At 41.8% G+C, this 16,581-nt stretch overlaps 1 protein-coding gene across 12 annotated transcripts in view; it reads left to right on the top strand.

Moving 5' to 3' along the window:
* The first annotated feature begins 927 nt into the window (after nucleotides 1-927).
* The window catches only part of SLC9A7 (solute carrier family 9 member A7), an 89,629-nt gene continuing 73,975 nt past the window's right edge, over nucleotides 928-16,581 (top strand). For 9 of the 12 annotated variants that reach the window (XR_011136918.1, XR_011136880.1, XR_011136924.1 and 6 more), the window contains exon 1: nucleotides 957-1,290. Coding sequence is in view for 4 of the 12 variants with exons in the window: in XM_068923064.1 (XP_068779165.1) it covers nucleotides 1,023-1,290 (268 nt within the window). In the remaining 8 variants the exon portion in view is untranslated. Of the gene's footprint in view, nucleotides 1,291-16,581 lie in introns of all 12 variants that reach the window. The other 3 variants (XM_068923061.1, XM_068923063.1, XM_068923062.1) reach the window with 3 other exon arrangements.

The raw sequence follows: 16,581 nt of genomic DNA on the forward strand, positions 1-16,581 counted from the left end.
AATTTCAGATGAAAAATATTGACAAATTCTGTTAGCTTCCTGTAATTGTCTTGCTTCCTAGAACCAAATCTCCAGGAAAATATATTCTGATGGAAAAATCCTAAGATAGCAATGTGTATTTTCCATATCTGTAAAAAAAACCCATATGGGAAAACATTTGAGCAATTCAGAAATTTAACTTTCAGTACAACTGTGCTTCTAACTATTTTATGAGAACTTCTGAAAATTCATTGAGATCCAGAGTGATCAGTGCCTGCATTATTCCCTTCCAGGTTTCAGAAAGAAAATTAGTTGATGACCTAGCTCCATTATGGAAAATGACAAAGGAGGCTCTGCAATGATTATTTTTATCATCACATCCGTACAGGTGTTACTAAACAGCTTGTTTTGTGAACTGGAGAGAATAAAACCAGTTCCTTAATGCTGCTAATGCCTCTGAAATGGTACCTAAGGTTTCCAAATAAAAATGTGATCCCTTTGCATGTAGAGGCTTCTGTTGCCAATACCGGCCGACGGAGATATTTAAATCCTCCCCAGTGGAGATTGTTATTTAACATTTTTTCCTCAGAATTTCACGAGTAAAAGCTTTGTTAACACAAGCGAAAGCCGCAACTCATTGGCGCTTCAGTTCAGCCGTGCCCACAAGGGCATGTCAACAGCGTGGCGACAGGAATCGGCAGCCCAGCCGGACACTGAGGAGGAAGCGGGCTGATCCCGCGACAAAACACCGCGTCCTCACGCCGGCCGAGGAGCCGGCGCGGGCGGCAGCCCCCGGCCGGCGCCACAGCCGGCTCTCCGCTCCCCAACGGTCGCCGCGCGCCGCCCAACGGTCGCCGGGGCTGCGCCTGTAAGCGCCGCTGGGAGGTGGCCGCGGCGACGCGCGCCGGGCGGGGGGGCGGGGGGAGGAGGGCGGGTTCCGGCGCACTGGGGCCGCTCCCTACTGGGCGGGCAGACAGGCAGCGCTGACGGGCCGCCGGCGGGGCTGTGGGGCGGGGAGGCGGGAGCCGCGGGTGGCCGCAGCCATGGCTCTGCTCGCGCGCCGCCGGCTGCCGGTGCTGTCGCTTCTGCTGCTGGAAGCCGGTGCGCTGCGGGCGGCGGCGGAGCGGAGCAGCAGCAGCAGCGCCATGGAGGAGATCGCCACGGAGAAGGAGGCGGAGGAGAGCCACCGGCAGGACAGCGTGAGCCTCCTCACCTTCATCCTGCTCCTCACCCTCACCATCCTCACCATCTGGCTCTTCAAGCACCGCCGCGTCCGCTTTCTTCACGAGACCGGCCTGGCCATGATCTACGGTGAGTCCCGCCGGAGGGGGGGGGGGCCCTCACCCCCAACGGCCCCGCGCGCAGCCGCCCGGCCCCCCAACGGCCGCGGCCCGGCCCAACGGCTCCGCGTCTCCGCCGCCTCCTCTCCTGCGGGCGGGCGCCAGGCCGCACCTGAGAGGCGCTTCGACCTTCCGGAGCCCACGCGCCGCGGGGTCGGGGGCCCTTTCCCCCGGGAGGCGGCTCGGCTCGGCGCCGGTCGCCATCGTCCCGTCCCCTCGCAGGTGCCGGGCCCGCGTGGTGTTGGAGCCGGGCTGCCCCGGGGGTGCGGGGCTGTGGGGCAGTCGGGGGTCCACGGCCGCAGCTGGGGGCCGGCTGGCTTCGCCACCCCCCCACCCCACCCCACCCCACCAGTGTGTCTCGTCGAGCATGTTGCTTTATTCCCGGTTTCCGAGGAAAGCTGATGTCAGGCAAGGTGTGTGTGGCGCTCTGCTCCTGCGGCCTGACGCCCCTCTTAAAGCTTGCAGGAGGCTGTTCACTAGCAGGCCTTACTCCTGATGGGGAAAAGGGAGATGTGCTATATATAGTAGGAGGAGGAAACGTGGTTTAGTATTGGTGCTTGCAGTTGACTTTTATGGTCACTCCTTTCCCCCTCTCCCCTTGGTAATATCTTTTCTGGGACCGTGGGGGAAATACAGTGCCACTTTGTGCATGCCATAGCAAAGCTAACATGAGCTGTTTTCTCTATGAATAGTATTGTATCCAAAAATATGATCTGCCACTGTCCTCTGGCATTAGAGTGCCTAGTGCTTGAAAGAGGTAGCGCTTCAGTAAACCTCTCTGCTTTAGAAAGCTAGCTTGCTAAGAGATATTTTTAGCAATTTGAAGTACTGGACCATGCAGGCCATCTCTGTAATTATTCTGAAGCGTATTTTGCCAATGTTCTTGCTGTGCTGCGGCATACACTCTGTAAAAAAGAGCATATTTAAACTTTGATGTTCTTGGTCTTGCTGACTGACTGTCAGCAGGCTGCTACTCTTTTTATCACTGGCAGCCTGAGTTTACTGGTTACTAATTAATTGCAGTGAAACCAGATACCCTAGAAAGCTCATGCAACTTGTCTTAAGCCCGCTTGGTTGAATAACCACTGTAGTAAGTCGCGTTTGTCCTTTCCAGCTCACCATCCCACCCCCCATGAATATATATAAAGTGAAAATAAATGTCTCAACAGAACGTATGTTCTCACCTGCTTTCTGTGGAGATGATGATTCAGATAAGCTGGGTTCTGTGCTGTTACTATTAATGACTGGTGCAGAGAACTGCAGGTGAGCCTGAACTCATGTACATAGCGCTCTGCTGTGAACTTATGCAATTGTATTTGTGTGCAGTTTGTTACACAGAACATAAACAGTTCTGATCAGAAGCAGTCATCCATTTAAAAAATGATTTGTCTGACTGTGATTGGTTACTGCCTTAGTGCCAGGGGCACTTCTTCTCTTTCATTAGCTAGATCGGTTCTTGCTGAACAGTGTGAAACACCTACTCAATATTGATTGGGACAGGCATGTTCTGGATAACCACAGATGAGAAATTCTGCACTCAAGGGAAAAAAAATGAACCATTTTCTCCATGATGAGTAGTACTACTGCTCTTGAGATCTATGTGATTGCTTACAAAGCAGTGGAATTTTCCTCTGCTGATGTTTCTCTTAAACCATCCCAATTTGCTCTTAGTCACTGATCTCTTTGCTGCATTGCTGTGTATTTCATGTACGCTTGTTGCTGAAAATTGATGAACTAAAGAGTGTGTGTGTATATATATATGTAAATTAAGCACTATCATTATAAGACTTGGCAGTTGAATACAGGAGAGGCAGATTACTGTACAAATGCTAATTGGAAGAGACAGCATAAGGCTGTATTGAAAATGTTTAGATATTACCCCAGTGTAGTCACCTTCAGCAATTTCACTTATGTTCAAAAATGTTTCAGTGATTTAGATGGTTTACCCTTTCTGTAGGGGAAGTCTTGGGTGCATAAGGTATGTAAAACAAATAACAGGACATCAAGGGCATTTGTGATGAGCTGTGATAGAAAATAACGAGAGGTGAGAGGAAGAATTTCTTAAACTCTTAATGATTTTACTGTAACATCCAGTTCCTGTTATTTGAAATGGATACCAGATTCCTAATTCGATTGAAAAAGTACTGAAATTCTGTTTTAGAAAAAAAGAGTACTATATTATAGCTGTTTCTGCACCACAGGCAATACTGCCAAATCATTCCTCAATGCAAACTACTAAATGCTTTTCTTTCACTTCTAAATGAGTCTCTGTAGCATCCCAAAAGACATGCTTCTCTCCATCCCCAACAAACTGACTTTTGCTATGTCATGGCAAACCTCTGGGGAAACATGTTTAGGTAGTTCGGTTCCTTTTTTACGTTATTAGTTCTCATGCCAATAAAGCTGCATTGCGGCCTGGCTTCACCTAAAAATTTTTCAGAATTCATTTAGAGCAAAGAAAACTATAGGAAGTGCCATAGTAGCTGTTTGTTATGTTTCTGACAACCAAGTTTTATTCTTCAGGTAGGATTTTCTCCTCTCCCTTCTTTGTCATTTAATGGGTAGTGGTTAAACTGAAAAATGTTTGTATTTGCTGAGAACTCAATATCTGAGAAATGCACATTTTTCAGTAAGTACATATATTTAAAATGCATGTATTTGGTCTGACTTACACACAGAAACATGTGGCAATATTTGATCCAAAGAGTTTGTAGTCCTATGAACACAAGTATCTAGCATGAAAGAGTTCTGATTATGATGATGGGTGTCTAGGTGCTCTTATAAAGATACACTTAATAATCAATATGCTAATGATGTAGACTCCAAACTCTGCATGCTAGATAACTTTCACATGATTTTAAGCTCAAGTCTCCAGAACTTATACCCATTTGCATGTGATTTATCTAACAGAAAAATCAGTGTTTGTGTCACAACAGTTTTTGTGCTACCTGAGTAAATGGCTTTCATCTACAGGAGAAGTAAGCTAGCGCTTAAATGCTGGGTTAATTTTTATCGTAGAAAAAGTAACCTAGAAAAAATGTCTTGTTGCACCTAAGCCCCCTCCAAAATAGTTGATTTCGAAGTGATCAATCTTAGAGGGTGGCATTAGGTCAAAACTTAATAGCATGACACATTTGACTTGAGCTGGTTAGAACTGAAGTCCTTGAAGATTGCTTGCTCTTGTTGTTTGTTTGTTTTTAGTCTAGCCATGTTTGTTCACAGTAATGTGCACTGAGACCTCTTTCACTGGACACAAAAGGAATCAGGTGGAAAGACACCAGCTTGAGACTGTGAGAGCAGGAGCTGCTCCCAGCCAGTGCTTTAACCCACATTTCTCACTTTTCTCAGAATCTAGATACAAGCACATCCTGTTCTGCTTTCATGATGGTTCTACTGTTGATTTGATCACATTTCTGGTAAAAGAAAGCATGCATTTTTATCAAGCTAAAAAGACCCGTGGCCCAAATGCCCCTGGTGCTACCAAAGCTTGCATTTCTTCCAGATTTTGGGAAGCATGCTTTCTGTTGTCATTTGGATGGGAGACATCTGTCATGCCTTACAGTTGCAAAGTGGTGGTCTAATTGCCCAGTCCTCAGCAGAACAAAGGCTACTGTCATGCCAATATTTGTTGTATTTTATATAACTTTATAATGCTAGTTGCTTTGACTCAGGATTTAAAAAGTCATTGAAGTCATTACATAGTCTTTTCGTATTTATCATTTGCTGTGTTGTTATTATCTCGTCAACAGAGACCGTCACTACTTGCCTATCTGTAATAGATTCTGATGAGTTAAACCTTTTCTGAAAACGTCTAAGATGTGAAATAACCTGAAGTTTATGTATGTGTTTAAAAATTTACAGTGCTACTTTTCTGTGATGTGCAGCTTAGAATTTTATTTTCAATTAAGCAATCTGACAGTCTCAGACCTTGAATGCACATACTCATCTGACAATTGCATGCATGAAAGGTGAAGGGACTTAGCCTTTTCTGAGTTTCAAATATGCTGAATCTGCAGTTTTAGATGCAGTTGTAGTGCTGATTTTAACTGATCGTGCATTATGTCATTACACCCTGATTAGGCATAAGTCATTCCAAGAGATGTATTTGGCTTATGAAGTGCTAAATACAATTGAGTTTTGGTCTTGAAACTCTATTACGAAGTGTTGCTCTGTAATAGTTAAATAGTTTCATGGGACAACCCTTCTGCAGCTGCTCCAGTATTACTTGCTCTTAGTGTTACTAGTGCAAGTCATATATATGGAGCAATCAAGGAATCGAGACTTTGCTGACGCAAGTATGCCAACTTGTGATAGTGACCATAGTTTTCACTTTTCGCATTGGTCTGAGTCCCAGTGGTAAAGTGTTCTGACCTATGTTTTTTCTGAAAAGGTGCAGCTGTGTAAGGCAGCTATAGCTTACCCTCGCCTAGCTGCCTAGGAGCGTTCCCACGTGGCAGGGAGCACGCTTTTATGTAAGCATTCTGATATTAAATTTAGGAGGATAACTCTAAGCACCCATTTTTGAGAATGCTGCCCTTTCTTTGGCAGTCTGCATGTCCTTCCTACATGTTCTTTTGCATCCTTTGGTTACGGGCTTTCAACGTGAGCCTTACTTAATTTCTTGGCCGCTTACAGTATGCGAATTATATTGCAGATATTGTCTCTAAGCCTGCTTTGTGACCTGAGACTGGATGGAGTTTATAAATGTAGAGCGATTTGAAAATAAATGCTATATCCCTGATACTAACCTATGTATGTTTCAAACCTGGCCTTCAGGCAAGGTAGCTAGATAGCTTACAAATTGCTGATGTTGTTTCTGAAATGTCTGTGGAGTACAATTCAGCTGTAGTCCTTATGATGGTGCTTCCACCAGTGTTCTTAATAGCCATCAGTATAAATCAGTTCACTTTTATGTTTGTCAGCTTCTGCTTGCCTTCCCCCCCACGCTTCTCTCTCAAGCCAATACTACAGTACCCTTCTGATTACTGATGCAGAAGAAGAGGAAAGGAAAAGATAACCCTGGATTTATTCTAAATGAGGATTCCTTTGGTGACATAACTGGCTTTTAAAGCTAGTAACTTTTAATACTCTAGAGCACCAAAGTGTTGTCATAGGAACCAGCTGGAGGCTGCAGGGAAAAGTGTTCCTTTCCATGTAGCTTAACCCTCATCTGAATTAGAATGTGTCTACAAACAGATGCCAGTACTGTAATGTTGCAGAACTCACATGCCTGCCTTCACCTGTGCCTGCCCTCTGTTCATGCATGCCTACACAGTGCATGGTTGTATTGGTAACAGCATGTTGAACTAAAGGTAGGTAACCTCATGTCCAGTGCGCAAGTTTGTTGGGTCAGACAGTGAGATTCTTCTGCAGCACACTGTGGGTTACCTTTGCTGATGTCTGGGCTCTGTAGGGGCCTGAGACTCTCCTTAGTCCATTTTAGAAGATTTTTTGCAATCATTTCCTCTTTTTTTCCCCCCCGCCTCCACCTTGACATCAGAAATGAGCTCTAAACAGGTACTCCAAGAAATCTCACTGAAATAACACAAGGACTGAATGCTTCTGTAAATACAGAGCTTCTGCAGCTACTCCAGTAGCCTCTGCCCTTCAGTGCAAATGAGAAGATTGAAGAGGAAATAATGAGGGTCATGTATAAAAGCTGTAAGTCCTACAGGTGGTCACTGTTCAGCTGGGCTGTGATGGTGCTACTGAGCCTGCTGGAACTAGCAGTGTGTGGTGGTGGCGGCAGCAGTTGTCCAGCAGATTAATAATGCACTCTGCTGTGGCCTCTGATCTGTTTGGGTAAAGATGACTACATTCCCAGAGCTGTTTGGCAGCTCCTTCCAGACAGGTATAGAAAAGAACATGAAGAGCTCTTTTCCAGGTGCTCAAAGATCCCCCCCCAGCTGCTTCTCAGGTGCAGACATTATCCCCATCTCAGTGCTGCTCTACTTAGTAACAGTGGTTTTCTTTACCTTTGGGAGAAAGTGGATGTGGCAGAACATGTCTAGCCTTTTAGCTCTCACCTTTCCCTGTGGTAATTTAGGCTTTTGATTTATGGATCATCATAGAAGGATAATAGGAAGCTTCTCCTTGGCCATGCTAACAAAAAAAAAAATCTATGTAGCAACTGGCTTGTCATCCCATTCCTAGGTATAGAAACAATCCGGTGTTAGTTTATGAGTTATTCAAAATAGAATAAGGAATTCAGATATAGTAATCTTTCTGATATTTAACAAAAAGAAGCCTGTGCTGGACTGAAGTGCTTTGAGCTGTGGCCTCTTTTGCAGTGCATCTTTTGTACACCTTTCTTACTTGCTGTGCTGCAGAAAGACTAGGGCATCTTAACACTGAGGTCACCTTCACCCAAAGCAATTAGGCACCCAGCAGGGTGCTTTCGGAAGTGCCTTTGGTTCACTTCTACAGCCAGTCTTGGGCAGCATTTAGGTACGGAGGTGTGACCTACACTTAAAGCGTTTCCCTCTTCAGATTCTGCGTGTCTTGGCTTCACTAGCAAAGGTAGAAACAATAAAGACTTCTGCTCTGTGTGTTGCTAGCTCCTACTATCATTGAAGCTGGTATGACTGGAATCGAGCATACGCTTCGCCTCTGACTCAGAAGGGCCCAAACTCTCACTTCGGGGCTTCGCCTCTAGGCTATAATGGTTTCCTGCAACATACAGAGATGGTTCTGGAAGCACTGATGGGAAGGAATGCTTCCCTATGACAGAAAAGTGTGATTATTCATCTAGAGTTATGCTCTCCCTTGTATTCTCTGTCCCCACAAACCTCATGTTTCATGTCCATGGTGGCCCTTTTTTCTGTCCTTTCTACTGACAGTTGGCTCCCCTTCTCTACTTTGTAGAGTAGTTCAAGACAACATTTTAGAGGGTGCAGTGAAACCTTGCCCTTGCTTCTGATAAAGAGGTTTACCCACCCCTGCTATCTGAACAAATGCTCTCTTTATTAGAGAGGGTAGTACTCACCACCTCCCACTTATTTGGAAACCAGGAATCTGAAGCAGGAACCACAAGTCAGCCATCCACAAAACTTCAAGGAAGTCTCAGAGCTGTGATGTGTTACAGGAAACTTCCTGCAGTCCAGAGCAATGTGTCTCAACCCACTAGGGACTGAAATTGAAAGTATTTTGCACTTTCTTTCTATCCCTTTAGTCCTTCCCATATACCATGGCTGTTCTTTCATTGGTCATATGCTGAATGCTGTGAACCCTGCACTGAGCTGCTGAACTATTCCTGTGTATTCAAGAGACTACCTCGGTATCTAACTCAAGACTGTTGCTCTTTCTTGGAGAGCCAGAAATGCCAGCTTACAGTAATAATAAAAAAGTGTTTTAGAGAGTCCTTATTTGTGATTCAAGATTAATAGCTTAGCCCCATTTCAGATTGAATGTAAATCTCTCTCTTAGTCTCTTAGACTAAGTGGTGTCTCTGTTGAAAGGATTTAATACAAGCAGTTTTTTTTTTTAGAAGGTTTTTTTTTTTCATCTTGAGCACTTTCTTTCCTTTTACTAATGCTGTAAGAAATGTATGGTTTATCTCACCAGATCAGATCTTTTCTATTTGTCTACTAAAGATGGGTAATTTAGCTCAAACACGAGGCCTTTTTTCCAGTAAAAAGCACTTCAGCCTGCAATTAACTGAGTGTGAAGGAATAAAAGAGAAATGATATACAACTCCTTTTTTTTTTTTTTTTCATGCCCTGAAATCATACAATTCACTTTACCTTGGAAATGCCTGCAGGCCCCTGAAAGCCATGATGGAAGAAGTTGATTTTTATCAGGGAGAATAATTGGAGGCTCACCTTCAATTAGAGTAGAGAATTCAGGAAGATGAACTGTGCCCTTAGCCAAAGGAGGCTTGTGGTTTCTCTTCTTCCCTCCTGGCTTCAGTATTTCATGCTCAGTTTCAGAGGCTGCTTTTTAACTGTGATTTTTCTCTTGGTAAGTCTTTATGTGTGAGCAAAGCACGGAAAAGACTCAAACCCTTATCTGGCTGACCTATCCTGGCAAAGCTCTTGTCGGTACAACACTGCTGCCAGAAGTGTGTATATACATATATATACACACATATGTATATATATACATATATATTGCCTGGTTATGTTGGAGCAGCTGTGGTCCCACTGGAGGGTCCTGCCTGTAAAACCATGCTAGTGGGGCAGAACAGCTCCTGCTTTAGTCAGGGAGTCTGGGCTGTTTCTCCATGACTGTCACTTCTTCTACCTGCAGGTCTTTCAAAACTCCCCTCTGTTGCAGCATTTGAAATAGGTCTGTTGCGAATGGTTAAAGGCAAGTGGGGACCGTTGAAACACCCGATGCAACCTCTAAATGCATGTAATGACTGTATTACTAGTTCCTCTTCTATTACCTTGTAAGCCCCTTTGGGGGCAGTTTGAACAGCAGAGCTGTGAATTTGATGAAAACCTTGATGTGCTGCCTTTCTGGAAATAATAGATGATATGGCACACTTATTCTGAATGCTATACCGTCTCTGTAGCCATCTGCATCTCTCACTTAGGTTTTAAAGCATAAGAATTTAAAAAAAGCCCTCCTCGGTGATAATTAAAATGGGGGTTCTTTCACTTGTTGTTCTGCTCCTTCATTATGAAATTGGGGACTATTATTTTAAAAAAAAAGCGTGGAAATAAAAAAGGAGCTCAGTATAAATGTATTTTAAAATACAGTTAACATATTTGTGCATAAAATGACAGTCTTGAACGTACTGGCTGTGTGTATGAATGTATGGTTTATGCACATATGGCTCCTTACATCGGTAGTTAGCTTAAGTGAAACAGTTTCATGTGTGCCTGATGTCTCATGAGACTCTTCCCTGCATTGGCTCTGCAGAATATCATGCTGTGGTCAAGCTCAGTGCCAACCCACTAGGATATAATCCTATTAAATCAAGAATTGGGTTAAATATGGAAACTACGTTAACCTTTGCTATTGTTTTGAATATTTGTTCAATGTATTATTTCTTTTAGATCTATCTGACTCGTGGAAGTGTTCACAAACTAGAGGAAGAGTTTTAAACTACTATCAGTTATAACATCTTTCCATTACTATCAAGTGTCTCATGAGGCTATGACCAGCTTTTGATTTGTACATTAGAATGGATGCTGTCTGTTTCTACAGTTATTCTGAGAAATAAATTATTTTTCCCACTTAGTACTTTAAATGCAAGTTTTCCTTTATTTATGTTAAGTGCGTCATAAATATTTCTGCTGTTGTTTTACTGCTGCATGATCCTCTCTATTTGATGTTCCCTTCTTGTCAATCTTCACTTTGCTTAATGGTTGTGTAATAGTCTTTCTCCTGGGATAGTTTCCTTGCCCGTATCCATGAGACAGATTGACTGTTCTTCCTTAAATTGCTACGTTCATGTGTGAGCTCTGACAATGTTTAGCCCTAGAATCCACCCTCTCCTGTGGCTAGGGAACTTGCTTTACAGACTTTACAGGGGGTCTTCTGCTATAGAGCTGAATACTTTCCCTATCCAAAGTTATGACGAGACTGCAGGTCATGTGTTTAGATGCTGCATGTACCCAGTAAGAACCAAAAAGTAGTTTAAAAACTAGAGCCACTACTTACAGTCTCAGGATCTGGCATGAATATAGGTGATTTACAAACTCTACCTTTTTGCACTGTTAAGGATTTAAAACCGAAAACAAACAAACAAAAAAACCTCAAATCATTTGAAGACAGGCTAGCTTGTAGAGGCTTCATCTGGGCATATGTTAGAGTGATCTGGGTTGACTTTGTCTCACGTAACAGCAGTAATCAAAGACCTAGCTAGGTTCTACCTAATAGGTATTTTATTTGCTTATCTTTTTATAGGCAATAAAATTGATAACAGGCAGTAGCTGAGAAAGACAATAAAGCTCATGCTTTTTCTTTGTGTTTGCTTGTAGATAAGTACTTAAACTTGTTATTCTTGGCCTGAGATACCAGCTAGTTCCAACTGGCTCTTAGCTTTGCTGTTGAAGTAACTGACTTTCTAATTAGCATTCAGAAGTTGGACTTAATGGAGGAGTTAAGAGGTAAATGTAGAGGGCTCCTTAACTAGACAGGAGGGATGTGCCACATGAGCTGGAAGGAACATTCGCATGGAGTTTGCATCACTGGCTACATTGGAGTTCTGCAATGACTGGAAAATACTAGAATAAGCATGGAGGAAGAAAACTTATGTAAAGGATCATTCCAGTTGTGGAAGTGCTATCTGACCTTTCCTCTCGAGTATTCTTTGGTATTCTAGTTGAATTTTACATAGCCTTTGTACATCAAGATCAGAGAGTATGGTGAATGTACATGGCCTTCCGCATGCATGTCTGGCAAGGTGGCTGTAATATCGTCTGATTCATGGAGTTGAAGCAGGTATTTCTGCTCATTTAGCTTGTCTTGAAGCTTTATGCTTTGGCAGTCAACCTGTTGCACAGCGTAAAAGATATGGCCTTGTCATACCTATCTGCAAGACTAATTAAAGGGAGCGTGTTCCCACTGGACACTGTTTACTGTGAACAGTTTTCTGGAGGAGGTACATATCTTGGAGACATAATGGTCTGAGTGAAGTAGTCTTAACTCTGGAATAGGTTTTCATATAGCCAACTGAGTACCAGTACAGCTTTGGATGTCTTAGCCTAGTCATTATTGCTTTTCATCTCTGCACAGCAGTATATGTAACCTGGCAAATACCTTGATTACGAAGACTGAACCTCCAGGAACTTTTAACCTTTCTTTAAATCTCATTCATATAGGTTAGAAAAATGTGTTTGTCTGCTCAGTCCCAGACATGTTCTTCAGTCTTCAGGAACATGAATAGAAAGATTCAATTTTCATGAGAGTTTTAATATTCCTCTGAAGTTCTGGCTTACTAAGTTCTCAAGGAATTTGCTGCTCTCAAATATGACTCTCTGGGAAGCAGTCTCTTTAGAACACCTGCACAAATCTCTTAGATTTCCAAAAACCCAATGAGTTACTGTTCTCCTAACTATTAGGTTTTAGAGATTCATGGTTATCTTTTTTTTTTTCCTCCTAGCATGACATGACTGAATTGCTAATGAGTGGTTTCGTACTGATGATCTGTTTATTAAGCTGAAGTAACTAAATATAATTACAGCATATTTAGTTTTAACATGTATCTACATGACACAAAGAAAAGTAAACATAGATATATTGGTGATATATAGTACTTGCTATGTTGATTTCTTCCCAAAATATTAGCCTCAGAGTACTATAAAAAAAAAAAAATTATTGCTCTTGCTGGCAAATACTGCAATGTATTTATTTCAACATTTTAAATGTTTTTTGAGCCTAATGGTTTGGAGTTCTAAAGCAGCACAGTCTTATTTCTTGTTCTCTGTATGTCAAACACAAAAGCATACCTTAAGCTTATGAGCACATCAAGCAATTATGATGTCGACACATAAGTATTTGTGTGAAATGTTTTTGTCAGCATTACTCAAGGATAGCATAAACTTTGCACTAGATGTTGTGTACATATGACAGTCCCCTGTCCTATAGACTGAAAAGTCAGATGTGTAGAGGGCAGGAGTGTAAATGCTTGCTGTTTATTAACACTTTCTTGTTAGCCTGTTGAGACTAAGGCCCCAGATTAGGTCCTCATTATTTTAGGTGCTGCTTAAATTCATAGTTCTATTCTTAAATATTTTTATTCTTTAAAGTGTTTAGTTTGCTGCCCTCACTGGCCAACATCACATTTTATTTTTTTGTCTCCATTACCAGACCACAAGCTATATTTTTGTATTAGGTTCTACCTCTACTACAACTCCAAGAAAAACTTGGGGAATCCCAAAATACTGAAGGAAAATGGCTATATGGAATTTGCTATTCTCTTTTTCCCCTGCCCCTTCTTTCTTCATACTTTTCCTCCTCCAGCTTTTTTTTTTTTTTGTGTGTGTGTGGGTATCACCTAAACCTCTGTCCTTGTCCTTTTTCTGTATCTTATCCAGATATCATCCAATAGCTCATCTTAATGCTGCCAAGTTGGCTTGGGTTCCCCTCCAGATCAGCCTAAACTAAAAATCTTTGCTTGTTTCTCTGCCTCTTGTGAACATGTGGTGACTGGCTCGTGCACAAAATGGATGAAATACTTTGTCTTCTTTTTTTCTTTTCTTCCTGCTGTCACCATTTTGTTCATTGTTGAGGTCTGTTCTGAGCATCACCGGAAGGAACACTGTCCTCACCTTCAAGCTAAATTTAAGCTGTGCAGGTTCTTTCCAGGTAACGTAGATCTAAGATGACTGTGCTTATCTAGCCCTACACAGCTACAGTTGCAACATTGAGTCCTGCTACATTGTACATCCAAGGCAAGAGAAAATAATTGCATTCAGATTAAATTTTTGCTGTAATGTTATGAATAAATAACTTTTTTTCTGGACACTTTCTTGCCATGTTGTTCTATTCTCAGCTGTCCTCCAGTGGTTCTGTGGAGTTGTTGTTGTTTTGCTTTGTTTTTTTAATCCATGCTATGTGATTCAATATTTTTGTGTAGAAAAAAGGGAAAGACACAATTACCTCTAGAAAAATTTAATTCTGAAAAGTATTGAACTAACATGATTTACCTTGCTAATACACTGTATCAAAAGTAAGACCTATTTCCAAATTCTTTGATTCCAGAGAAGGTTTAAAGTTTGCAAGTACTGGAAAAACCTGGTAAAGTACAAATTGCTCAGCTCTAAGAAGAAACCTCGGACCACTTACTATTACTTATTACCAAGGTTATGCTATGACACTTCTTTGGAGTGATGAGTGAGGAAACTAACTCAATTGTAAACACTAGGTTACAATGAATTTGCAAAAATAGGCTTTTGGTGGAATAAAGGGATTTAATCTTTGGAGATCTACAGGAACCTTAATTGCAGAAAAGGACAATGCTTAAGAACAAAAACTGGCTGCTTTTGCAACGATGGCAAAGTGCCAGAATCCAGATTACACAGTATCTGGATGGTGCTTTCCAGACACTGAGATCCTTGAAGTGGTCACATTTTTGGCCCACGTGTATGCAGCCACATGACGTGCATGCCTAAGATTTGAATTACTTGCTTTCCAGAATAGCCTGTTCTTGTAATATTATGTCTCTGAACCCAGATACCAAGTTTTCTGATGCTTCAATTGCAAAGAAAATACTATTTGCAATGTATTTGATTGTTCAGTGTAGTAAATATACCATTTTAAATTTAAAGATGGTCTTCTTCTAATCTCACCAGAAAAAACATGTAAACTAGAGAAACTTTGGTGCCTTCTTTTTATTATTCTGAAACATAATAAAGAAAGGGTATATTGTATAAAAAATATAAAAGGTATCTAAATCATATATTGAAATGAAGATGTGATCAATGACATTCTGATGCATCTTAAGTAATCATTTTGCATACTCTGAAATTTGAAAATTCTTGTCATAGGTGATTTGCCTGCTCTGTTGTATTTACCTTGCACTCGTTGAGAAACTTGAAACATAGCAGCTATTTGACAAGTCTGGATTTCTTAGAAATACTGTGCAGGGGCAGGAATTTAGAATGATCCAGACGCAGACTGTTACGGTCAGAAAGTGTCTTCTGGGATTGTTAAAAAGGATTGGAAAGGCCTTGCTGTGTATGATTAGATTCCTGTTAGCAGCTGTCCTTTCTAAGTTCCATTCCATAATGCTGGGTGTCAGACTTAAGGAAAATTCAGCTTGAAAATAATCTTACTTTCAAAATAACTGACAAAAGCTCACTTTTATACCATAACTTAAACTGACATTGTTCCATGAGTTTGGAGCTACTGCCGAGAGGCTGTATTTGCAGAGCACGTTCTGCCAGTCAGATAGCTGTGACGACCAGGAAAATCTGTGTATGATTTAGGATCTGAGATGCTTTAGGGTCTAGCAGAGTCATTGTGAGCTTCAATGAGCAGAGGTTCAGCCAATACTGAAAAACTCACCGAGCTTATCTGGAAGAAGTTGCAGAACAAACTGGTAGGGCAGCAGATACCCTAAGGAGAATTGCTTGGCTCAACGATGTCTGGAGAGGGAGATTTAGCCAAGGAGAAGGCAGTGGATTCAGTTAGGTTTATTGAAAAGAGCTGAGAGACTGTGGAAAGACAGAAATTTCTAAGAAGGGGGGAAATGAATGTGTTTTGTGTGTGTGTGTGTTTTGGAGTGACAAAACAATGGCTGAAAAAATAGAAGCTTCTGTCAAGGAAAAATAAATGCTGTGATTATGGTCTAGGGATTTCACTGCTATATTCCTTTGCTATCTGGCAGAGCTTTTTACATAGTCTATGCGTCACATTTCAGTGACCTCAACTCTTTGAAGTTATAATAGAAAATCCTGAACAAAACATTGCCCCAGGAACTTAACGGGGGCGGCAGCTTCTGGTGGAATCAGGAGTTATGCTGTTGATTTATGTGGTATAAAGTCACAGAAGACACTGCCAGTTGCACTCTTCAGCATACCATGTCTAAACCTGACACAAGTATATAGCTCAGCTCGTAAAGGTGCTTTCGCCTGTTTAGCCGGCTCCTTGTTTCTTCACGCTCCTGCCCTGCTTGGCACACTTTGCGCACCTGAAGAGATGGTGTGATAGCAGGAGCAGGGTAATGGCTGGGCTACTGCTGCTCATCAAATTTTGCCTTAAACCTAAGGTCCAGTTCTCCTCACTATGGTTTTCACATGTTTATGTGGTATGTAATGAAGTGGCTTGTGAATATGGACAACAGTTTTATAAATTTGCTTTTTCTCAGTAGTCAAACTGTTTTTTCTTGACATTTAGCCTTTATTTTGCTCTGACTTTTTTCACTGAGCAGATGAATGGCTTTTTTCACTGGCAGATAGATGAATTTTTTTGAGTCACTGTCTATAGCCAAGAGAAAGTCTGCAAGAAAGTAATTGAGGGAATGATAGTGTGACAGTTCAGAGAAGTTACGCTTAAAAAAAAGTGTGTATATATATCTGTATATCCATGAAATAACCTGCTAGTATTCAGGCATCTTAAAGCTTTAACAATGTTTGCCTCCTAAAGATGGAAAATAGTACTGAGGAACTGCGGTGTGAAAGAGGAAAGCTTTACTCACAGAATCACAGAATCGTTTAGGTTGGAAGGGACCTCTGGAGATCGTCTAGTCCAACCTCCCTGCTCAAGCAGGGACCTCTAGAGCATATTGCCCAGGATCACATCCTCTGAATGGCAGCACAGTCTTCTGGTGTGTCAGCCTCTCCCCCCGGTTTAGTATCATCAGCAAACT

Source organism: Struthio camelus, chromosome 1, assembly GCF_040807025.1.
Source record: "Struthio camelus isolate bStrCam1 chromosome 1, bStrCam1.hap1, whole genome shotgun sequence".
In the NCBI taxonomy this organism is placed as follows: Eukaryota; Metazoa; Chordata; class Aves; order Struthioniformes; family Struthionidae; genus Struthio; species Struthio camelus.